Source organism: Arachis hypogaea, chromosome 18, assembly GCF_003086295.3.
Source record: "Arachis hypogaea cultivar Tifrunner chromosome 18, arahy.Tifrunner.gnm2.J5K5, whole genome shotgun sequence".
Lineage (NCBI taxonomy): Eukaryota > Viridiplantae > Streptophyta > Magnoliopsida > Fabales > Fabaceae > Arachis > Arachis hypogaea.
Window position 1 is genome coordinate 128311519 of NC_092053.1, and position 26428 is coordinate 128337946.

The 26428-nt window shown below is 31.3% G+C and overlaps 2 protein-coding genes across 11 annotated transcripts; one reads left to right on the forward strand and one right to left on the reverse strand.

Moving 5' to 3' along the window:
* Positions 1-2343: 2343 nt before the first annotated feature.
* LOC112773080 (probable terpene synthase 2) lies at positions 2344-7234 on the forward strand. The gene is made up of 7 exons (XM_025818121.3): positions 2344-2520; positions 2608-2890; positions 2979-3351; positions 4067-4285; positions 5018-5156; positions 6513-6761; positions 6865-7234. Exons 1-7 carry the CDS (start codon positions 2386-2388, stop codon positions 7159-7161), a joined length of 1695 nt encoding a protein of 564 aa, XP_025673906.1. The 5' UTR covers positions 2344-2385; the 3' UTR covers positions 7162-7234.
* Positions 7235-9443: 2209 nt separating this feature from the next.
* On the reverse strand, positions 9444-15469 carry LOC112772662 (uncharacterized). 10 transcript variants are annotated; one of them, XM_072224501.1, is made up of 6 exons: positions 15096-15411; positions 14354-14746; positions 13087-13804; positions 11823-12898; positions 10875-11143; positions 9444-10428 (listed from the first exon to the last, which is right to left on the reverse strand). In XM_072224501.1, exons 4-6 carry the CDS (start codon positions 12845-12847, stop codon positions 9650-9652), a joined length of 2073 nt encoding a protein of 690 aa, XP_072080602.1. In that variant the 5' UTR covers positions 12848-12898; positions 13087-13804; positions 14354-14746; positions 15096-15411; the 3' UTR covers positions 9444-9649. The 10 variants fall into 10 exon arrangements, with proteins under 10 accessions (XP_072080602.1, XP_072080599.1, XP_072080604.1 ...); XM_072224498.1 differs by having other exon boundaries at positions 10869-11143; XM_072224503.1 differs by lacking the exon at positions 14354-14746 and having other exon boundaries at positions 13087-13326; positions 13704-13804; positions 15096-15375.
* Positions 15470-26428: the final 10959 nt, after the last annotated feature.

Below are 26428 nucleotides of genomic sequence, written 5' to 3' on the forward strand. Positions count from 1 at the left end.
TCCTAAAAATATTTTCTACGCATAAAAATTAATGAAACGCTAACATAAACAGCCGGATGTCACAATAGACTTTATAAGTGGTATTATTAAAAATTTTCCTTAAAAAATAAGTGATATAATGTCATTTTTGGGTTATTTGTGCGCTAAAACCAAAATTGTATCATTTTACAGGTTTTATCATGGCATCTGATTATCTATGTCAACGTTTCATTAATGTTTGTGTGTCGAAAATTGTTTCAAGGATCGGACTAATATAAATCATATTTACAAAATTTGAAAACTAAATAGAAACAATTAAAATTTTAGAAATTAAATTAAAATTTATGTTCAAATTTAAAGACCAAATTGAGTATTAACTCCCAAGTCTATAAATTAAACCAGCTGAACTGAAATTTACTATTCTCAATTTTTGTACATAAAATACTTAATTAAATTACATATGATTTTACCAGTTCTTTCAGTGGTAACATAAATATTGTTTTTATTGTAGATCATAATACAGAGTTTTTTTTTTTTCGTGATTCTTAATAAGTAGAATTTTTTTGGGTGACTGATGAAATGAAAAGCCATCTATTCAAATAAAAATATTAAAAATATATTTTTATAAATATATTTTATTTAAAAATATAATTTATTTATTTAACTATATTTTAAATAAAAATAATATTTTTTTAATATATCAAAATTTAATTTTATAATTGATCATTTAAGAATAAAAAAATATTTTTAAAGTTAAAATACAAATGTCTGGGAAAGAATTGATACTCTACTTTAAAAAATAGTTCATCAAATGTTAAAACTAATTCCTATAATATTTACAGAATTCACTTTTCTAGGGACATAATTGAATCTAAACACAAATAGTGGTATAATATATAAGGGATAAGTATGGTTTTGGTCCCAAAGATTTTCAGCCAGAATCGAAATCGTCCCTCGTCTAATTTTTTATTTAGAATCATCCTTAACGTTTTTTTCGTATTAAAATTGTTCTTTTTATTTTTTTTGGACAAAAATACCCTCACCACTACCAACACAATTACATCCTCCTCCACCACCACCACCAACACCAACATCACCGCCACAACCTCCACCAACAGCACCACCAATACTACCACCAGCACCACCAGCACCACCAACACCACCACCAACGCCGCCGCCGTCCCCCTCCCCCATTTCCCCTTTCCCTTCCCCCACCCCCACCCCGTGTCCCCTCCCCCTCCCCGTCTTCCCTTCCCCCCACCCCACCCCCCACCTCCACCTCCACCTCCACACAGAGAAGCAGAAACAAAAAATCAACAAATTCAAGCACAAATTTAACAAGAAATCCAATTCACAGAAATCACAAAAAAATCCAGAAATTTCACAAAAATCCAATTCACAGAATTCACAGAAGAAGAAGAAGAAGAAGTGGCGATGCGGCGGTGGATCGGCGGTAAGAAGAAACGGGCGGCGGGAAGAAGAAGCGGCGGGCGGCAGTGCGGCGGCTGGAAGAAGAAGAAGAAGAAGAAACGGGCGGCGGTGCGGTGGCGGAAAGAAGAAGAAGAAGAAGCGGCGGGCGGCGGGCAGCGGCATGGCGTCCCCCTTCTCTCCCCCCTCCACCCTCCCCCCTTTCTCGCTCCCCCCCCTCAATTTCTTTCTTTCTCTCCTCACCCACCCCGCTTCTTTGTATCTCCCTTTCTTTCTTTTTTTTTTTAATTTTATATTAAAATAGAGGTAGTTTAGGAATTAAATTAAAATTTTTTTTTAAAAGAACGATTTTAATACGAAAAAAAACGTTAAGGATGATTCTAAATCGAAAATTAAATGAGGGACGGTTTCGATTCTGGCTGAAAATCTTTGGACCAAAACCATATTTATCCCTATTAAAATCAAACACATCAAAGTGAGATCTAATTGAGAACGAATACGTCAAAGTGAGAATAATTGAAAAATATAATATGATTTGTTAGTATAATTGATAATAGGATAATATTGAATCACTTTTATAAACGTTAAGGATATAAATAAGACTATTTAAACGTTAGGGACACAAATAAAACTTACCCAAACGTTGAGAACAAAAACGATACTTTACTCTAATAATTAAATATTTATTTTTTTCACTCTATTAATTTGTTCGCGCCAGAGGTTCCTGGTTGACTAGAATTCTATCTCAAATCAGAGATGAACATTAAATGATAGAAACGTCCGTGGCATAGAAAATTCCTTATACGAACAACACGTGGTATTTAAAATTAAAGGAGAGTAAATGAGTAATGTCTTAAATATTTAAGTAAAAAAATATATCCGTTTTTCTCTCTGTACCACAGATTTTTCCTATATATATGATGAGTAGGCATGGTAGAAATCATAATACAGAATCCAATATTGATAAAGAAATAAAGGATGTGTAGTACTAACACTTCAGTACTTGATTGCTTCAAACCTGATGCAAAATTCAACATGCGTCATCGAAACACTGCAAATTATCATCCTAGTATTTGGAAGGATTATTTCCTTCAATATGCTTCACAATCCATGGTATATATCTCTCTATATTGTTGCTTATACATGCATGCAAATGCAATAACAATCAACTGATATATTTTTTATATGGATGTAATGCAGGAATTTGATGATGAAACGAAGGCACAAATTGAAAATCTGAAGAAAGAAGTTGTCAAAATGCTTATTGACGCCTCAAAGGCTATTGAAGAAATAGTTAACTTGATTGATTTAATATGTCATTTGGGGATTCATTATCACTTTGAAAGCGAGATTGATGAAGTGCTGCAACAAATTCACAAGAATTATACCCAAAATGGAGAAATAATAATTGTTGATGATAACCTTCGCTTACTTGCTTTGCTTTTTAGGTTATTAAGGCAACAAGGATATCACGTTTCACCAAGTATATACCTTTTTCCTATTCTTTTTAGCTTATTTTTATATTTTGGCTTTAAATAATAACCTTAGTTTAATTTTTGTACAATATCTAGATGTGTTCAACAAATACAAGGATGAGAATGGAAATTTCAGTGAAAAACTTGTGAAGGATGTGGAGGGATTGGTAGAGTTGTATGAAGCATGTCATCTCAGAATTCATGGAGAAGAAATATTAGATGAAGCTTATGCATTCGCTTCCACTAAACTTAAATCCATTGCGACCCAATTGAAGCCTTCACTTGCAGCACAAGTCAATTATAGTTTAAAGCAATCTTTACACCGAGGTTTGCCGAGATTGGAGGCACGCCGTTTTATTTCAATATATGAAGAAGATCCAACCCATAATCAAATTCTACTCACTCTTGCAAAATTAGACTTTAATTTCCTACAAAACTTGCATCGAAAAGAAGTTGGCAACATTTGCGAGTAAGCTCTTTAAGTTTAAAATGTTTAGTTTTGATATATATTGAGTTTTACTTTATTTTTGTTAAATATTTGTTATAAGTTATATGCTAATATATATTGTAACATCAAATTAATGAAAATAACCAAAAGAAAGGAAGACAAAAAAGTTATTATAGAGACAAAAGTTCTTGAAATGAATCCAAACAAAAAAATATACATTTTATAAAAATATTTTTTTCCAATAGTTTGTTTTATTGTTCTTCAACCTTTAAATACGGCAAGGAGGGACCTCATGGCTGGTGAATTGCCCCCTTTGGCATTATTGCCATTAGGAACAATAAATTAAGTCAAAATCAATAAGCTAACATGTTTTTTAGATAAATAAATTTTGAATTTTGAATTTTTAAATTTTGGATGTGCATTTCTTTTGCTAATAATTAAATAAAAAGTATTTAATAGTAAAAAATATTAACCAAAAATCGTCAAATTTATTATTTTAAACTTTATTTAATGCACCTTACAATACATACAGACATATTAAATAAAATAAATTTAGACTGTTTGGCCTGTTTTTTTTTTGTCGTCCTAATATTACTGAAATTAAATTAACTAACTTTTGTTGACATCAGTGAGTAAATTTATTTATTTATTTAACAAAACTCTCCATAATTTAACATATAAATTGTTTCCCAAGAGTGTTTAAATTTCGTTATTGTGTTTTTGTGGTTTCATTTAGGTGGTGGAAAGAGGTTGATGTTGCTGCAAAACTGCCATTTACTCGAGATAGAATTGTGGAATGTTGTAACTGGATTTTGGCAATTTATTTTGAGCCCCAATATTCTCAAATTAGGAAAATACTGACAAAACTGATCGCTTTTATGTCAATTGTTGATGATACATATGATTTGTATGGAACCATGGATGAACTGGAACTTTTCACCGAGGCAATTCAAAGGTTCGGTTAGCAATTATGAATAAATATAGTTGAAAATTCAGGTACAGTCAACTTCACGTGAAGTTGATAGTTGTGAGCTATTAAATGATTTGAATAATTTGACTAAATTTTTATCTGACGGCTTTCAATTATCAACTTCATATAAAGTTGATTGCACCTAAGTTTTTATCATAAGTATAACTACTAATTTTGATTGCTCTAGTCGATATATATTTTATATAAAAAATGAGAATTTATTAATTGTATATTTTTATTAAATTCTCAATTTTTTCCCTCACATTTTTGTCATAGTACTCACCATTTGTGTCACAGTATTTATTTTTTATACATATTTTATATAAAAAAAAATTGAAAATTTAATAAAAATATACAATTATACAATTAACTTTTCTATTTTTATTAGATTCTCAAAATTTTTTTCTCATATTTCTTCTTATTTTTATCTTTCCTTTATTAACAAAATCAATTTAATTAATTGATTTCATTATTTTATTACCAATTTGAATCAATTCTATATTTTTTCTCTCATTAATTTTAAAATTCTTCAAAAAATCTATTGAGGCTGCAACTCAATCAATTTCAGTTCAATTCCAACAATTTGTGCATCTCTCCTACATTTTTCTTAATTTTTTTATTCAAAGAGTTAATTTTAAAATCAATCTAAAACGTTTATTTCTTCGTATCCAACATTCTTAATGAAAATTAATATATATGGTTACATGGTTATTACAGGTGGGATATTAGTTGCATAAATGATCTTCCAGAATACATGAAATTAATATATGAGTCTCTCTTCAAGATTTATGAAGAAGCAGAACGAGAGCTTGAAAAGCAAGGAAGAGCATATTGCATTAAATATGTCATAAAAGAAGTAAGATTTGAATTTTCGATAATATATTCTTTATTATATTCTGTCATTATTAAACTTATTCAATTTGGACATATCTAGCTTGTAAATTAACAAATAACCATTTTAAATTTATAAGATAGATGCAACATGAGTGAAGAAGTTTATTAGTTTGAGATTTGTTAAAGCCAAAATCGGTTAATAATCCTTTTGACACTAAAGTAGTATTTTTTTTCTAGAGATTGGAGCTGGAATTGGAAAATCATGACTCAGCATAAAATAGAGACACAAAGAAATAAAATTTTTTGAGAATGAAAACTAAAATTTTAACAATATTTTTTTAATAACTAAAGATATTTTAATAAATATTCTTATTTTATTCATATTTATCTTGAATCAAATAGGACATTACTCAATTTTATATATTTTATGCTAAATATAATATAGAGATTTAATTTAGTTTTAGTATTTCAGTCTTTCTTTTAAATTCTAGTCTTAAAAAAGAGACTAAGAGACTGATACTGTGAGACAGAAACTAAGGTAGCATTTGTTTTGAGTTACTGAGACAGAGACTGAGAAACAGAGACAGAGAGACTGAGACTGAGAGACTGAGACTCAGTATCATATTTATTAGTTCAGAGACTGGTATTAAAATTTCTGTATCTGTCTCCAAAATTTCAGTATTTCAGTACCTCCAAAAACTAGGGACACAGGGGGACTAAAATTTTTAGAGATGAAAACTGAAACTTTAATAACATTTTATACCTAAAATACCCTTATTTTAATTAATTAATTTCAATTTTACCCTTTGTGCAAATTAAATTAGAGTTTCATTCTTGTTCCAATTTCTGTCTCCCATTTTGTACCAAACAGAATACTGAGATTTATTTCAATCTCAGTCTCTCAGTCTCAGTCTTTCCGTCTCTGTCTCTCCACCAAACGCTACCTCTATAGCGTTTGTTCTGAGGTACTAGGACGGAGACTGAAACTCAGTATTATGTTTGTTAGTTTAAAGACTAGTATTAAAATTTCAGTCTCTGTTTCCAATAGTTTAGTATTTCAGTAACTCTAAAAACTGGGGACACATGGGATTGGAGTTTGTGGGAGCGGAGACTGAAACTTTAATAACATTTTATACTTAAAATATCCTCATTTCAATTAATTAATTTCAACTTTATACTTTGTGCAAATTAAATTAGAGATTTATTCTTATTTTAGTCTCTGTTTCTCACTTTATACCAAACACAATACTAAGACTTATTTTAGTTTATTTTAGTTTCTGTCTCTTGTATAGATGCAACATTGAATTAATCTCATCATAATTCTCCAAAAACACACTATCATCAATAATGAATTTATTATATACATGTTGAATGGTAGCTTCAAAAGACAATCCAAGCCTACATGACTGAGGTCAAATGGTTGAATAACAAGTATATACCAACAATGGCAGAGTACATCCAAACATCAGCAATCTCATCTGGTTATCCGTTGCTCATAGCAATTTCTTATGTTGGCATGGGAGATATGGCCACAAAAGACATCTTTAAATGGGTAACAAATGAACCCAAAATTGTTACAGCTTCTGCAACTATGTGCAGGATCATGGATGACATTGTCTCTAATGAGGTATAGCCATGTGCAAAAGTTCTTTATTTTGATATTATAATTGAATTTTCCTTATTATTTAGTCATGTGAAAGTTATTTTAAAAGCTAAATCTCATTGAACAGTTTGAACAAAAAAGAGAACATGTTGCCTCAATAATAGAATGCTATATGAGAGATTATGGTGTATCTAAAGAAGAAGCCATTCAAGAATTGCAAAAGGGAGTTACAGATGCTTGGAAGGATATAAATGAGGAATGCCTCAAGCCAACAGAAGTTCCAAGGCCGTTTCTAATGAATATTCTCAACATGTCACGATTTTTGGATGTGATGTACAAAGATGAAGATTGCTACACTCATGCTGAAGGAAAAATGAAGAAATGCATTCAAGCTTTGCTTGTTGATCCGGTGCCAATAACATGAGAAAGAAGCATCTTAATTGTTTGTTTGGACCATTAAATTGTTAGAAATGAGAAAAAAAAAATTTAATTCTTTAGTGTATTTGGCAAAATTTTAACATTTTAAAGTAAAAATATTAAAAAAATAAAAAATATTTTTATATAAAATATCTAAATATAAAATTATTTTTATTTTTTAAAATTTTGAATTATTTTTTAGTAGCTCATGCAAACAAGTCCTAAAACCTCGTATATATTTAACCTTTCCTACTCAAAATGAAGAAAATACACTAAACCTTGTATATGCCTAAGCAAAAGTAATATCTAATAAAATATATTGGCGCAACTCATAAATCTGAACTTCAGTCTTGATATATTGGCGCAACTCATAAATCGAATCAAGTGAAGGCTTTGTAGTATTTGCTAGAATTTTGACTTCTTTTTAATATTTGACCTCTTTATAGTTTGAACTCTAAATTTTTTTTTTTTTTGGTGACTTAAAAGAAAATAAACAAAAACTAAGAAAGAAAAAAAACAAGAAACTGCTTAAGAAAGGCAGTCTCGCTGAATACTACTCTCAAACTCCTTCAAAGGCAATGGAAGCTCCACTTGGGAAGAAATAGTCCTCATTGCAGTCTTTGCCATGATGTCTGCTACTGTATTTGCATCTCTCAAGATCAACCGAAGATCAGCACGCCATTTCCAAGACATGATATCTCAGATTTTTAACACCAAAGGATTAATAAACCCAGAGCAATCTTGTAAATTATTGACAATAGTAAATAATTTACAAGATTAAAAGCAAACTAAATACATCATCACTTAAACTAAATAAAATATAAGGAAAATACGCTAAAAAAAAGTTTTTTTTTTTCTTTAGACAAAAATATGATACACAGTTTTTGTCAAAAATATTCTCAGAATTATCTTTATCTTATTGTAATTAATTTATAATTTTCATATGTAAGACAAAAAAAATTGGGACTTTTTAGTGGTGATTGAAATATTATTTTACAAATTTGTCATAAAATAATATATAATTTACATGACTAATAAGAACAGTTTTTATTGAAATAATCATTACATTTAAGTTTGCAGTTAGTTTTACATATAATTGGAATTTTAATTATAGTTTATTTTGGTTTACAAATAAAGGCTTAGCTATGTTAAAATTACTGATAAAAAAAATTATTATAAAAAGTTATATCAAAGTTTGATTTTCAATACAATTATTGTGCATCTATTAAAATAAAACATTTAAAATTTTTCTGCTAATAGTAATCTTAACTTATGTCCTAAAATTACATATTAACTAAATCCAACAAATAATTAGTATAACCATAAATTATGGCCAAATGAAATTATAGAGCTTTTTCAAATAGCATATTCCCAATATATTTTCAAAAGATCTTAGACGGTGTTTGTTTACAGGAACAGGACACTGAATTAGGGACACAAAAACACAAAATCATATTTGATAGATGAGACATAAATAGAGACATTGTGTCCAGAGATACTGAATTAATGTATTTTGTGTTTACCCTAACAGAAAAAATACAAAGATATTAACAAAAGACACAACTTATTTTTTATTTTTTCTTTCATTGTTCTTATTAATTTTTCATAATTATATTTTTTATTATTATATTTTTCTTCTCAAATTTTTTGAATGAAAAAAAAAAAAGAGAATTAATTAAATTTTCTTAATTTGTTCTACTTTATCACTAAATAGAATACAAAAACACTAAATTCTATGTCTCTATCTTTTATATCTTATTCTTAGTGTTTTATTTTATCGTGTTCTCACAAACAAATACAGCATTAAGGCTGTCCACGCCAGAAAAAAGCAATGAAAAACTGTCTATAAAGTATAAACTAAAAAACACTACCAAATAATAAGAAAATAGCAGGGTAAATGGCTTAAGGTCAATAACAATTTAAATTGCTTATCAATACTTAGGGAAAAAAAAAAACAATTTTGAACTGAATATATTTTTTAACCATCAGAATTGAACACTAACGATAAAATATATAAACTAATTCTATACTCATCAAAAATTAAAATAATTGGACAAAACTAACCAGACCATCCAATATAAGTGATTCGTTTGATAATTTTATGACACTAATTCAATATTTAAATTTTCATGAAATATTAAGAAATGTAATTTCCTAAACTTTCGATCAAACTAATACACCACATAGCCACAAACGTACTTAGAACAACCCATTCTTTTTCCGGCTAAGTTCTGATGTTGAATTTATAAGTACCGAATTGAAACTTGGAAATACAGTTCTAGCATGCGATTGTCATTGGTATTTTTATACCACTATTTCATTGGCTTTGAAGGTTGTTAGCGGGTTTCGTTGGACACATGAAATTCATCAACAAATACAAATGATAGAGAAATTTAGGTCACTGGTACAGATAAAAATTTTAACAAATTACTCAACAGACCTAGTCTAATGATACTCAGCAATTGAAAAACTTGTGATGATACAATTAGTTGAATTCATCTTGTAGCTGCTCTAGCACTCATCGATGAATGGTAAGTGGTACTTCTCTGCTTCCTGTAGGATGTATATACATCATCATACTGACTCACTTCATTGGGGTTTGCTGTTGCCCCGAGTCCCAACCTAGCCGAGCTTACTGATCCTGGTTTCCGATCTACGCTCCCATCGGCATAAGTCCCAGTCTCTGGATCCACCTGCTGCAAATTTGGTGGTGGAGGAATGCAAGCGCCTCCCTTCCTTACTGCAGGCTCTCTCTCATATTCTCTCTCGTATTCATCATCTTCATCTCTTGAATCAGAATTCATAGGACCCTCAGAAGGATTAGCTTCTCCAATTTCCTTAAAGAATTTCGACACCCTTTGAAGAATTTCTGACGGTGGCACAGTTGATGGTGGTATCATTGTTGGGATGTCCAAAGGGCTCAAAGGAGAATATGGAACTCCGCTACCAATCTGCATCTTTCTAACCATTCCAGGAATGAGGCCAGGAGGGAACAACGGATATGGTGGCAATTGATCACTGGTGCTGGATGATGGAGCCTGCAATAAATGTCCACCAGGAGGTTGATTGGCTGATTGAACCGAAGAAGGTATAGCCATAGACCCTGGAAAAGCACTTGGAGGAGCAGAATTTGGAACAAATTGTTGAGCTGCCATAGATGATGGTAAAGTTTGCCCTGGAACTGCATGTTTATCAAGGCGATCTTGTTCTGCAATACTTGAACCAGAGCCCAGCCTATCAGCATGCCACAGCTGGATTGGGGTCTGCAATATTCCTGAAATTGGGAGGGAACAATAATTTCTTAATCCAATTAATCTATACCTCAAGAAATCAATTTTTTCTTGATAAGATTAAAAGCTGTAACAAAGTTATCTAAAGACTCTTTGGTGGAAAAAAGTGGTGCATTCATATGCAATCACTAGTATATGTGTGAGCAACAATGTATTATTTATAAGGGACAAAAAAAAAAAAGATAACTTGCAGCATCAAAAAAATACCCACAGGAAAAAAAAGAAGTTCCAACTCAAGCAAACTGCAAACCACTTTCACAGCAATAGCAATTAAAGAAACAAATTTTCTAAGAGCAAGGGAGAAACATTTTGTGGCTTTAGTTCCCCATCAAAGGGGTCCCCAATAATTCTATTATATCATGAACATTATCCAACTACACTGTAAAGGCATTTACAGAATTCTAGATAAAGAAGAGAAGCTTACCAGTACCTGAATTTGCTGAAGCAGATAAATCCTTGGAAGCCCCAGGAAAAGAATTGGCATGTGGCCCACCAATCATCTCACTCTTCAGTAAAGAAATAGTCTCTTGATCGAAAACCTCTTTAGAAGCCCAGAACTCCACCATTTGCTGCAACCTTTTCCTATATTCTTCATTGCTTTGTGGATTGTGATAAATTCTAGCAAGCATGGAGCCTAAAACAGGCTTAAATGCAAGGGCTTCATTGTCAAGATCACGACTGCTTGTCCTCCGATTCAAGCTGTAAACCAATGATGCAAGGATCAAAGATGATGAAAACCAGAACAACCACATTAGCATACATGTCGGGCAGATTATCTAAAGTAAAACTGCAATGAGATTAAGCCAATAAGCAAGATGAGAAGACCTTGTTGAGCCAAAAACTTGCAAGGAAGTACAATAAAATTTAATTCATAAAAATTTTGTCTAAGATGTGAGAAACAGCTAGATGTGATTCACAAGCCTCTGAACTAAAAAGTAGAAACAACAAAACAAGACAAAACATAAAAAGCATACCAAACAGGGCTTTGATGGTGGTGTTTGCCTATTCATAATATAATAAGCAGACCACATTCCAATAGTTTAAGATGCAAATAGCAGACTTAAGAGAAAAGTAAAACAACTAAGTTGAGTATAAACAAGTAGTTCCCCATGTGCACTTGTGCAGTGGGGATTGATCAAAACTTTTTAACTCCTAGTAAACATAAATTTTATGCCATTTCCCATCAGGGAACTAATCCACCCATCAGCAAAAACAGCACAACAAAAATAGAACTAGAAATACACTAATAACCACGGTCATTTTGATAGCTGGTAAAGCAATGGATAGATGAAGGAACACAGTGAAATTGTGATCCACAATTTCTGCTGATTAGAAGCAAAGTTCTAATGCTAATTAATCAATTGATAATATATGCTACCTGTCAAAAAGAATGTCATTTGCAAGGTATATTATATGTAGCTGCCTCTCAACATCGTCCAATGCGAAGACCCTCTCTCTAAGAGCCTCTGCTAGAGCTGGTGCAAATGGAGATCTCTGCATGAACCAAAGTTTGGCACCTTTAATAGATTCTTTTGTACCATTTAGATTGTTAAGAACATTAGTGAGCTCCACTGCAACATCAGATGGAAGTGGCCCAGAAAGTTCTTTGAAAGGCTTGGATGACTGATCATACTCAGGTCGGCCATGAACCCCAAAAGGCTGAGGATGTTGATGGTGGTGCTGCTGATCATAGAAATGCAGGAAAGAAGGTGGACCTAACATTGAAGGCGAAGAACCAATTCCTGCAGCATTCATTGGGGGAGCATTTGGAGGGGATGGATTCATCAGTGGATTTGGAGGAGGATGGATCATGGACATGGAAGATGAGGGAAAAGGTGGGTTAAAAGGACCACCAGGGGGACGTGTCGATAACCAGAGCTTATAACGGTAATAACCATGGCCCTCCCCACCAAAGAGGAAACTATAAGAAGGATTATCACGTTGCTTTTCACATATCATGGCTTCAAAGTCAGGACCATTTTTCACAGCATACTCAACAAGTTTGTCAATTCGCTTGTGGAGCTCGGGATCAGAAGGGGGTGCAACTGGAGGCGGAGCAGAATCATAATAAGGTGAAGGAACAAGAGGAGCAAAAGGAGATGGGAATGCAGGTGGTGGTGCTTGGTGTTGCTGTTGCATAAGATGAGGAGGGGGAGGGGCATGTGGGTGTAACTGTTGAAGCTGCAGCTGCTGCTGAGGCATGGCATGATGATAAGGGAACTTTTGCAAAGAGGGGTGTGCTGGACCAGGACCTGGGGGAAGAAAGGGGGGAAATTGTTGATGCTGGGGATGAAATCCAAACTGCTGCTGCTGTTGTTGCTGCCGCATATTAGCAGCTTGTTGCTGTTGCTGAGCATAAGCCATAGCAGAAGCAGATGCATAATCATGACCCTGTCGTTCCATTGGAATTCTGTAACTATTTCTATACAATACACCTCAATAGCTCTTTATGACCTACACACAGTAAAAATTAAAAAAAAAAAAATTCATTTCTGTTATAATTCCAGTAAATCATATCAAGTTAAAAATCACATTCATAACAAAAATACTCAATGAACTACAGGAATAGGAAACTTTTAATCAAACAATTCTCATAATCAATTAGGCACAGACACTGATCCATAGAAATGGAGAAGACCTACCTGTGATGAATGACCACCGACACAGAACGGCGAACCAGCAGCACCTTCTGACCAATGGCAAATCTTCAGAGGTGACATGCGAGAGAGAGTGAGAGAGGAAGGGACTGGAGAGTGGGGATGGTTTGTGGGTTGTGGCTTCTCTCACTCCGATTTTTCATTTTGGGTCAAGGGTTTGTGGCTTTCTGATGCGGTAATGGCTCAGATTTTCGAGAATCTTTCAATATAGAATTCTTGGAAAGTCTGAAAGGAGAGGCTATCCAAGTGTCACAAAACTGGATGTGTGCTGTGTGCAGCATTATTCATGTCATGTAAACATTTACTGTGGCATAAGCTCATTGGTCTATCATGTGTATATGTTAGTGAATGGCCATTAGATGTAAGCTATTAGTCTATTTGATTTTTTGCAAATAGGTATGCTGGGATTTTCAAATGTGTTTGAGTACAATCTTATATCTACCCTACATCGGTGCTTACAAATTAACATTATAGGCAGCGGAAATAGCTCCCTTTCAAAATCAAATTTAGAAACCAAAATATAAAAGATAAAAAATCAAAATCGAAAGCAAATTTCAAAATTTTAACGTCTTAAATTTCAAATGGTGGAGCTTTTTTCCCACCAAAATGTTTTTATATATATACAGAACAAGTTGAGCCTTCTTTTCAGCAGAATGGTGGAACTCTTTTTTTTTCCATGAAAGAAGGAATTCTTCAGCCGTTCCTGTCAAGGTTAAATAAAAGTAATGTTCAAACATAACAATGGAGATAGTTCTTCGTGATATAAAGGTTAGTGTTTAGATTTTTTATTTATTGAAATAAATCATATGTATATGTACTTTTTACAATAACAAAATTAACATGCTGACTTTAGTTTTGTAAAAAATCAGGGGACTAATTCATGCTTCAACTCCTAGATCAGTGGTAAGTACTCCTTAAATCCAAATAGTTACTTTTTTTACATTGCATCCACAATTTTCCTTTTCCCCTTTCTTTGGAGTAGAAAATATCTCCTTAAACCAGATTTTTAAATTCCAATAGTGTTACTATCTAACAATTATTATATTGTCTTAATAACTGCAATGTTCAAGGAAGAAGGAAAGAGAAGGGGAAATAGCAAGGACTCCTTCTCTACAAAAAACTAACTTCTGTTTTTCTTTTTACTTTCTTTTCTGTCTTCTATGTATATTTCAGCACTCTCTGAAGAACTATTATCAAAGCTTACAGGGACAACCAAAAAAAAAACATAGAATATAGAAGCAGAAAATGGTACCACAAAGGGGAGGGCTAGATAAGATGATGGCGAAACCACAGAGCTCGGAGGAGAGGATGGCAGGTCGGCCGCGACACCGGGCAGACGAAGGCAGCAATGTTCGAGACTCGACGGTGGCATAACTCACGAGACGGAGGAGCTTGAGGGGCGGTGAAGCGCGGACGGCGGAGCTCCAGACACAGTTAATCGCAGACGGAGGAACAGGAGCTTGAGGCGTTTTGAATGATGGAAGTTGTATGAGACTTGAGTGTGTGGGAGAATATGAGAGTGGATAATGGAGGTTGGAGGCGCTGTGGATGGTTGAATGGTGAATGAGAAGGTGATTTAGTCGGGTGTCACTGATCAGGGTAGCGACGGGTAATGGGACCCCGTATCCGCCGGGGATCTAGCCATCTAGGTCTCCGCAGATTTTTAAAAAATTCAAAAAATCGAAAAAAAAAAAAGAAGATAATCCTCAATAGCTAACAATGTCTAATCATTCTAATCACCAATCAGCATCGATTGAACACAAACTTACATCAACAATAAAATTAACAAGGTACCACACAATTACATTTACATCAACAATCAACAAAATTAACAAAGCACCATCAACAATCAACAAAATAAAATCATAAAATTGACTCAAAAAAGAAATTTACCTAAGAACTGAAGCCCTTAACTCAGAAGTCAGAAACTCAATCATAAAAGTTAACTCATGAAAAAATAATTGAAACTGAAGTAGCAGAGGAGGATTGCTTACCGGCAGAGCAACGGAGGGGGAGGAACGACGACGGTTCTGCCTCTGACGCGACGACGACGTCCTCCTCGGCTGGGTCAGGCGCGCGACGACGGCGTTCTCCTTGGCTGGGTCAGGCGCATGACGACGACGTTCTCCTCGGCTGGGTCAGGCGCGCGACGAGACGTTCTCCTCGGGCATGTCTCTCAGGCGTGAAGCAGTGAGAAGGGGGAGCGCGGCGGTGAGAGGAGAGGTGGAGAGAATCTGTGAACTGAATAGGGTCTGAATGAGAGGAAGTGACGACAGTTTGGGGATTTAGGGTTTAGGTGAAACTAAGAGCATTTACAATCAGTGTCACTTTTAATTCTTTTAAGAAAATCTTGATTGGAGTTAATTTCGGTAATAAAATTGGTATCATCTTATAAATATGGTATTATTTTGATGAAAATTTAATAAAATTTTGTTATTTATATAATTATATAGATAAAATTATTTAAAATAATATAATATAAATTTTTAAATTTTAATTGAACTAATACTGAATATTGAAAGAGTAAATTTTATTTTTAGTTTCAAATTATTATTTATGGGATAAATATTTTTTCTATTTTCTGACTTTTTTTCTGAAGGGCAATGCACACCTTAATCATACTTAAACCTCAATGAGACCCTATCCATTAAGAAAAATGGATAGATCGACCCCTTGTTATTGGATGATAAAAGATTGCTGCGGACGGGTCAAGTAACAGTGCCATGTGTCAACTCAATTTCAAATAGTTGCAGGGACTAAAACTCCATTCTCTGACCTTTCTTCTTCTTCCTTCTCCTCATCCTCCTTTTTTTTTCAAAATTCCAACCTATAATATAATCAAGCTCACCATACTAACATAAATTCCAATCATATTCACTTACGATTATGAAAATCATACAATGAATAATTAACACAACAAACACGATTAAGTTCACCAATTTCATCATAATCGCATAACCTAGAGTTTGAGAGAATAATACTTAATTTCACTAAAAATCTGCTACTTCAAAGTAATTAGTTGGCAGAGATTGTGAGGTTCGGTAATGGTGGCAGGCGGTTTCTTTGATGTAGCTTCAGCGACCAACAGTAGCAACGATAAGACGGCGACAGTGGCGATTTGACCGCTCAGAGATTGCGACATAGACAAGAGAAGCAAGATGCAGGGACAATAGCAGCAGCAATGGCATCGGTAACTCTGGCAGCATTAGTTCCGTGGAGTCAGAACGACAACCACAGCAGATCAAGACAGAACAAATGCAAGCCAGCTATGGCGCAGGGGAATGAAGAGCAGAAAAATGACAACAAAAGCACACGTGGCAAAGACTGTTACAGTGCAAAGAGACGGAAGCAGCAGTGAAGACTCATCCTCGAATCGGCGAAAGCAACAACAATGTGGGGCTGGGGAAGAAATAGGGCACGTCGTAGGAAAAGGAAAAGAAGAGGAAGAAGAAAAGAGAGGTTGGTTCGATGATGGTGGTGCCGTGGTGATGGTGGTGAAGGTAAAGCTCGATGATGATGGTGATGGAAATAATTGTGACTGGCCAAAGAAAAAAGAGAAGAAGAGGAACAAGAAAGGGAGGAAGAAGAAGAGAAGAGAAGAGAAGAAGAGGAGTTTTTTTTTTTTTTTTCGAGGAGGGAGTTTTTAGTCTCTATAACTATTTGGAGTTGACACATTAGCTTCAACCTGACACGTCATCCTTGCAACCTTTTGTCGACCGGTAGCAGGAGTTGATTTGTCCATTTTTCTTGATGGATGGGAGCCTAGTTGAGGTTTAAAGATGTTTATGGTGCGCTGTCTCACAAGAAAAAGGTCAAAGACCGAAAAGGGTATTTACCCTTATTTATGAAATATGATCCCACAAATATTCTTATAGGATCCAAAATAAAATGAAATTAAAACTAATATTGGAGATACTCTAATTAATATGTGTGTTTACTATACGGTGATTATGTATGGTCCTCGTTCCCACGAATAGTGAAAAGCCTCCAAATTTGTCCCCCAACAAGTAATTCTCGCGACATAGTTATCAAACTCGGTCCGACCTGATCGGTCAAATTGAAAATTCGGTCATCTAGTCATCAATTTAAGTTGAGTCATCATTTGAACCGATCAAACAATTTGTTATTTACCTGGTCAAATTCAATCAAATTCGATAAAATTTGTTTAAAATCAGTTTAAATTGACTCGGTTAAACTACAAAAATATTTTTTCTATACATGATTTTTTGTTAAATATATTATGTAAATAAAATTAAATTATATTTACAAATTTAAAGAAAAATAATATTTTATTAATTAATATATGTTCTATTTTTATGATTTTTTTTTCTATAAATACTTAAAGAGTGTAATAAATATAAATTTATAAATACTTGAAAAGTATAATAAATATAAATCAATTGATGAGTTATTAAAATTTAAAAATAATAATTAATTTAATACAAAATAAAACTAAAGAAAAAGATATTTATTATGAAACTAAAAAAATAAAATAAAATTTTATATAATTATTTAATAATAACCAAGTCAATTGGTGATCCACCAGTTGAACAAGTGACCCAATAATCCAATAGTCTAATCGGTTCGATTACTGATTTGGTTCTGATAATTATGCATGTGGATATCTGTTTTGTCAGAATAAATTGTCATGCCTAGCACTCCAAATGAGGGACTCTATGTTATCTTTATTTATTTATTTATGTTTGGATCAACAAGATTGAAACAATTTCTCTTATAATTTTTTATTCATAAATTCATGTTTTTTATTTTTGTTTTTTAATCATAAATGAAGATGTCAAAGACATCTTTTCGTAAAGATGATTTGTTTAAACTTGTGATTTATTTATTTAGTCACACTTTAAATAAAAATAACATTTTTATAACATATCAAAATCTACTCATATAATCTATCTTTTAACTGAATTTATAGTCATAGGTATTTTTTAACTATAATTGAGAATAAAAGTAGATTCATCCGGCTATTCTTTATGAAACACAAAGGTGAAGGCAGTGCATTAGTTCAAAATTTTGTAAACTTGATAGATACTCAGTTTAATATCAGAATAAAAAAAAATAAGGACTAATAATGGTCCATAATTCATGTTACACAATTTCTATGCATTAAAAGGCATTGTCCATCAAACAACCTGTGTAGAAACACTTCAACAAAATGACATAGTTGAGAAGAAATATCAACAATTTTTTTTATAATAACAAGGGCCCTGAGGTTTCACTCATCTATGACCAAAAGATTCTGGAATTTCGCAGCTGCTCATGCAGTGCATCTTATTAATAGAATTCTAAGTTCTTTGTTGAAAAATTCATCACCACATCTGATTTTGAAAGGCAAAATTTTAGATATCTCATACTTAAACGTGTTTGGTTGTTTAGTATACGCTTCAATTTTACATGCACATAGAATAAAATTGGACAAAAGAGCTAGAAAATGTGTTCTCTCATATCACAAAAATAGTATAAAGGGGTATTTACTCTATGATTTAGCTTTCAAAAATATTTTCTTATCAAGGAATACTCATTTTTATGAAACTGAATTCCCCTTTGCAGTACATTGTGAAATTATAGCCAATAAAGAATTTGTGACAAGATCTTTAATCCTTCTAATCCTTTTCTATGCTTTGAAAATTCCTTTCTCATAGTTCCATGCATTACTCAAAACATGTCTCACTTAGAAAAATAACACAAATACCAGCATGACATTGATACATCATGAGGACCTCAAAACAAAAGTGAAGTAGGCCTTATAGCATAAAGGAACACAAATCTCTACATCTAGATCACCTTCACCGCATTTACAAACTAGACACTTGACTCGAACTAGAAAAAAACCAGCATATTTAGATGGTTTCTACTGCATGACTGCATTATCTGAACCTCATTATTGTTCTTCGTTTTATTCTAATATTTTACATGATTTTTTTGAAGAATCACTATATTGTTCTCTGAGTCAGAATCTTTATTGCACTATTTACATACTTAACATTCTATCAACATCCTTGTACCTAACTCACTCAAAGAGTCAAAATGCTATGTTGAGGCCATCAGTAATCCATGTTGGCAAGAGGCAATCAATGCTGAATTGAAAGCCTTGAAGGAGAATCAGACCTGGACATTAACTAAACTACCTAATGGGAAGAAATTAGTTGGATGCAAATGAGTTTTTTAGCTCAAGCTAAATCCAGATGGGAGTATTGAGAGGTATAAAGTCCGGTTGGTCGTGCAAGGATTTACCCAAACTGCTGGGGTTGATTATTTTGAGGCCTATAGTCCAGTGATTAAAGTGAGCACTCTTCGAATTGTTTTATTCGTTACTGCAATCTGGAATTGGTAGGTACACCAGCTTGATGTTAATACTGCCTTTTTTACATGGCAATTTGATAGAAGAAGTTTATATGAAGCCTCCATCAGGGTTGGTTCTTTTTGCTTCTGATCTTGTTTGCAAGTTGAACAGATATCTTTTTGAATGTTTTCTCATCATTTAGGTTCTCAAACAAACCATCAAACCTAATGTTGAAAGCACTACACAAATAAAGGCGGTCTTTGCCTTCAAACCAATACGAGAGTAACTTTTTTTCTTATCACATCTCATTTAGGATTGTAGCTCATAATGATAAAATATTCAGGATAATTTACATATTTGCATATGACAAATGTATTGTTATAATTGTTCATCATGTACTTGGGTCTACTAGCTAGTAAAATTATTGAAAAAAGGAAAAGTATAGGTAACCAACAAGATTTTTGAACAATGTGTAAACAATGTGAATTAATAGGGTTAAAAGAGTAAATTTAATTAGTAGCATTAAATTAGAACGTAGTGTATTTTTATTTGATTGGTGGTTGTTCATGTTGTTCAAAATTTTCATTGTTCCCCTAACACTTCCCTTGAAAAAATTACTCTTTTGTCAATCCCTACAACATTCACTTCGTCATTAAAAGGTTCTTAAGTAGAAATTTATATTTATCAACTTGCAACTTTGGTTGTTTGTATCTAGAGAATTTTGATCCTTTCGGTTTATCATTGTGCAAGAATTTAACATAAATTGTTGAAATAATCTCTTTAATCTTATATTATGGACAATTCTCCTGTTCTTTTCTATAAGCGAAAAATTAAAAAAATGGCTGCAAAGTGACTATTTCATTCTTTTTAGACTCAATAGAGGAAAATTGATATTATATATGATATTCACAGAAAATTCACCATTTTCCACACAGAAATAATATAGTAATGCAAAAGAGACAAAAATAATCAGTTAAAATTTATCTTATTTAACATTTAATTATTAGAGAATGTATTTGTTGGGAATAAGAAGTATGATCACAATCCAATTAATCATGTGTCAAATAATTTGTTATTGTTATTATATTAAAATGTTAATATAATAAGGTCCTTGATTAAATTTAGAGATTTATCATTGTGATAGTGATCATAATATTGAGAGATAAATCTTTTATAATTTAATCTAAATTGTTCTTGGTCATAGGATTATTAAAAAGGACATTAATAATCCGAAAAGATCAATATATATATAATAGTCTTCATTGGATGAAGACTAATAGATCTCATTTATATATATATATATATATATATATATATATATATATATATGGTGCATATAGAGATATGACCATTGAACTAGAAAATTTCTAATAGTTATAATTACCATATATTTGTCAATAGGATATTCTCAAAATGAACATAGTAATAGAGTTCCTTTGACTTGCGACTGTCATAGTAATTAACAATGTATTTATTATACTTTGATTCCGGACACCTAATACCTTAGGGTGCTAGTTGAATAGATATTGGGTATAATTTAAATACTTGTAGAATTAATGATTAGTTAATAAGGAATCCGTCAACTCTCGGTAAAGAGTTTGAGCTCTATGATTATAATGACTGAGATGAATAAAACCTTGGCCAAGGGGATTGAATGAATGAAGAAATGAGTTTCTTAGGTCATTCACAGTTCATTATAATAATGGTAACAAGTTAGAGTTTGACAATTAAACCATACTCTAAAAGTTAATCAAGAGCTGGAAAGATGGAAGGAGTTATACTTCGTTCTTCTGAGGTTCTTAGTAAAAATATATTACTTCATATTACCGGGTCGTTGAAGAGTGTTACTAGATGCCAACCTTGATTAATAAATTTAGTATGACTAATTTACTACCCGCTTAGTATTGAACCTATGAGGTCACACACTAACGAGTGTTCTAATATTTGATATAGAATTATTTAATTATTATTTTGATTTGATCGAATAAATAATTATATTAATTCAAATGGAATATTATTATATTCTTTGCTAGCACCAAGAATATAATAATAGTATGATAATTGGGAATATTAAATGAGATTTGAGAATAATTAGTTATTCAATTTCTAAATTTAAATTCTAAGTTTGGATGAGATTCTAACTGATTTTGTTTTAAATTGTTATGATATGATTCATAAAATTTGAAATATTCAGATTTAGAATTTTAAGATATGATTTAAATTTGAATTGAGATTCAAATTTAAAATCAGTAACAAATCTCATACTATATATATGTATGCCAAGAGCAGAGAAAAGAAGAGAGAATAACAAGAGTTTTATTCCTTTACTTCTACACACATAAATGTATGTGAGCCTAATTCTTGGAGAAGAATTTTATGGTGTGCAAAAAATTGCAAAGAGGTTCTCAATTTAGATCAGATATCCATTGGTTAAAGAGTTGACAGCAAAGGTTGGTCTCGGTGTGGATACGCATAGTGCCTTCGTACCATCGAAGGAGAAAAATTTTTTTACTAGCGTACTCAGGTATTTAGATTTGATCTATATATTGTATATTATTGGAATAAAGTTTAAATACAAAATAGATCTTTAAGGATTACTTTCTTTTCTTTCGCTACGTGTTATGAACACATGATAATCTTTCAGTATTAAATAAAATTAAAAAAATAATTTTTAATATATTTTTTTAATATTTTTTTGTTGGTATATATTTTCAGAAATAATAACGACTATTGTAAAATCAAATGAGAAGGATCAATACATTATTAAAGTATTTTCGATTGACTCTACAATAATATCCTTGTTGTCTCTACGATATATTTTTCTTCTTATTTTCTCTTCTCTCTGATCTCTTTTTCTTTGCTTTTTTTTTTCATTTTCTTTTTATTTTCTTTCTACGGCCAAACAAAGCATAAATGATCTATGAAGCACAGACACTTCGCTAAGTTGTCGTATCCGTGTGTCGGACACATTTTGGACACGACACTCACCGACACTCGTCCAATACGCGTATTTGCTGTGTCCAACCGTGTCTTAATAAAAAATCAAAAATTCTTCTCCGGACACGCTTGGACACACCTAAATATCGTCACGTGTTAGCGTGTCCAGTCTTATTCTTAACATATATTTTTAAAATAAATTTAAATATAGTATATATTATTATTTATTAAAACAAAAAATATTCTAAATACTTGATATAATTAAAATAAGACATTAAAAATAATTAAAAAATTTAATTTATATTTTAATATAAATAAAATATCAAAATATTATTACGATTTATCTAAAAAATACTTTATATTTTATATATATATACGTATCCTATGTCATATAAGATTTTAAAATTTATGTGTCAGCGTATTGTCATGTCTCGTGTCCATATCCATGCATCATAGTAAATGATAGAAACTTTCGTGGTATAGAAAACTCCTTATAAGTACAACGAGAGTCACTCACATAAAGACACCTAAAATATCTTTTTTTAAAAATCTTTTTTTAGCAATTAAAATTTAACACATATAATCGATTAAATCAAATTTTTTTTATCAAAATTAGACCGGACAAATCAATTTAGCTAAAAAATTAGTAAACTAAATTTTGAACCGGTCTAAATTAATATTTTTTTTTGTAAAAAATGATTACAATATTCCTATTATGAAAAATGACTAAAATACTTCTATTATATACAGGGACGGACCCACGCTCAAGCAAGAGGGGGCATTTGCCCCCACAAAATTTTTTCAAAAAAACTAATACTTTTATATATATATATATATATATTATATTTATCCCAAAATAAAATATAAATAGTTTTTTTATATTTTATATTAAGAAAATATTTTGTTAAATTTAATAATTATATTGTTAAATTTTATTTATCATAAAAAATAAATAAATAAATTTAAAAAATAGTGATAATTAATTTTATTATATTAATTAATTAATTAATAATTAAATTAAAACTTAATTTTTTAATTAAATATAACTTAAATTATTAATAATTTTTAAAAATTATTTAAGATAAAAAACATAATATCTATATTATGTTAATATATTATAATTATTTTCGTTAAAAAATTTATTTATATCATAAAGACTATAATAAGTAGATTTGACAATTAAATGTGAGATAATAGAAAGTAAAATAATTATTTAAGAATATATATAGAAAAATAATATTTAGTCATGTTAAAAATAAAAGAAAGTTATTATAAATTAATTTTTTTGTTATTTTGACTATTATACTATGTGTATAAAATTATATTTTAATATTTTAAATATTATAATTAGTGATTGTGTATATATTTTTAGTTCTTATCAATATGTATAGATACATAGATAGTTCTAATTTAAAATTTTAAATATATCTAAACTAATTTGGATTGGTCAAGTAAGTTGTTAGCTTAAGTAAGTATTAGAGTTCAAATTCCGTCTGGTATGTGTAGCAACACATTACTGGTCAATTGTTGACTCTTAAATGGAACTCAAATTCATGATGGATTAGTTTTTAACTTGTTGGGTATTGTAGGAAGCAAAAAAATATCTATACCTAAATTTTATTATATTTTTGCCCCCACAGCTAAATTTTTTTGGGTCCGTCACTGATTATATATATTTTGAGAACTCTAAATTCTAATCCTTTTCTTCTCTGTATGTCGTCATAGGATTAGAATTTACGATTTTTAAAATTTATATATATATAATAGGAGTATTTTAATCAATTTTTATAATAAGTGTATTATAGTCAATTTCTATAAAAAAAATATTAATTTAAATTAGTTTAAGGTTTGGTTTATCATTTTTTAGTCAAATTGATTTGTCTTATCTAATTTTAATAAAAATGATATAGTTTAATCGATTATATATATTAAATTTTAAAAATTAAAAAATATCTTAAAAAAGAAGACGTTTTAACGTCTGAGTGGCTCCCAAGTATAACACGTGGCACTCAAAATTAAATGGCAGTAGCGTCTTAACTCTTAAATATTTAAGTAGTAGAAAAAACGTGAGTGAATAATCCAAACATGTGCGTGAAAAGAAGTAGTTTAAAGCCACTCAATTTACAAATTTTATGAGATTTGTTTTTAATTTTTTATCGTTCAAAGCAACTTGACTCTAAGCGGAGAGAACCACAAAGTAGCACATGGTCCACAATTAGTTCCCTCCAACGTCATCAAAAGTTAATTATAAACCACAAATTTTATGAGATGAACCAATTAATCCAAAAAGTATTCGATTGGGTCATGTTAAATTGACCAGTGTTTTAGTGTGCTAAGATTAATGTTATTTTATCAATTGTTGGGTTAAATCTTAGTTGTAAGAATCGAATTGGTGATCAAATCGATCAAATTATTGGTTTATTGATTTATTAGTTCAATTGATAAATTACTAGTTGAACTAATAAAATCGGTTCTACGTAAATAAAAAATATAAAATACTAAAAATAGTTATAAACTTAAAAAATTTAAAATACATATCTTCAGTTCTTCACTAACATTTTAAAAACAACCAAGTTTCAAAGTCTAAAGATAATTAATACAAAGATAGATATGAAATTAGTTAGTACTACTACAATAGTATCTTAATTAGACACGATATATGCATAATAGAATAGTTTTTTCAGATTCCACAACTTTTTTACAATGACCCTATGTAGGATCGGTTTTTGCTCTATTATTATTTTTTTGGGTTCCAATTGATGCATCAGGAGTTGATCCTTGTTCTTGCGAAGATGGTGTTTCTGATGGTGTATTCGCGGAAGCCATTCTAAAACAATATGGAGTAGCAAAAGTATAAAACAACAGCAACCCTAAATTTTCTATTTCCTATTCCCTATTCAGCAAGACAGCAACCTTAAATTCACAAAACAAGCATATTCATAGTTTTATACTAAATAATTACTTCAACATCACCTATTTCAACAAGTAGTTATTTCAACAATAGAAATTTCACCTATTCATCCCAGAAATTTCAAGTTTTCGTAATAGATCAAAACAGAACAACATAACAACATTATTCATAACAGCTTCATAATTTTAAGTTTTCAACAAGCATATTCAACAAGCATTAGAAGAACAGAGCAGAACAGAGAAGAACAACATATTCAACTAACCTGTTTAACAGAGCAGAGGATGAAGACAACGGTGACAGCGCGTCAACGACAAATATGAGAGATAGGGACGAAGGTGAGATGAAGCGGAAACGCGGTTCTGTTTTGTTCCTTGAGACTTCAGAATGGGTGTCGTGGTGAGGTCTTCTAAGGTGAGACGAAGAAGACGATGGCGGGCGGCGGTAGCGCGGTGAGTGACAGAGTGAGGTGACGTCGCGAGGTAAGGGGGAGGGTTAGCCGTTGTGGTTACTGGTTAGGGGATTAGGATTGGGAAAACAGGGATTGGGAGGTTATTCGAGTCTCTTTTTTTTTTTAAACCAAAACGACATCGTTTTGGAAAGTGAATTACAAAAAAATTTTTGACCCGGCCGGTTGAATAAAAATCGCCAATTCTCCGATTTTTATCAAAATCGGCCGGTTCAAACTGATTCTCAACAATTTTATTCATTGTTCGATCATATTCATCAACTGGACCGATCAAAGATTCGGTTCATTAATTTTTCGGTCGAATCAACTGGTCCGGCCCGATTCTTACCACTATGGCTTAAATCGGACTAACCCACATGTTATGACTTATGACTCCCATTTACATTTACTTATGAATATTTAATTTTTGTATTAAACATAAATATAACTCATCATATTTTTTATATAAAAATAAAAAATTTTATTGTTGTTGTCATGTAAAAGTAATTATATAATTATTATTAAATATATATACATTTCCAATAATATAAAATAATTATTTCTATAATTATGCATAAGATCATATGATTATCCTTTTTTCTAAGATTTGATTTCTATTAATATATTAGTGTATTATGTTATTTTGTGTACTTTTTAATTAGATACCAATTATTAATATTTTAACACTAGTTTTAGATAGGATAATTTTGTCAATATAATTTAAATTTAGATATAA

Coding starts and splice junctions, on each gene's coding strand:
- LOC112773080 (XM_025818121.3), top strand. CDS start 2,386: ATGTGTAGTACTAACACTTCAGTACTTGATTGCTTCAAACCTGATGCA. Junction 2,521..2,607: donor AATATGCTTCACAATCCATG/GTATATATCTCT, acceptor GATGTAATGCAG/GAATTTGATGATGAAACGAA. Junction 4,286..5,017: donor TTCACCGAGGCAATTCAAAG/GTTCGGTTAGCA, acceptor TGGTTATTACAG/GTGGGATATTAGTTGCATAA.
- LOC112772662 (XM_025817630.3), bottom strand. CDS start 12,847: ATGGAACGACAGGGTCATGATTATGCATCTGCTTCTGCTATGGCTTAT. Junction 11,144..11,822: donor AATGACATTCTTTTTGACAG/GTAGCATATATT, acceptor ATTGGTTTACAG/CTTGAATCGGAGGACAAGCA. Junction 10,429..10,868: donor TTCAGCAAATTCAGGTACTG/GTAAGCTTCTCT, acceptor TCCCAATTTCAG/GAATATTGCAGACCCCAATC.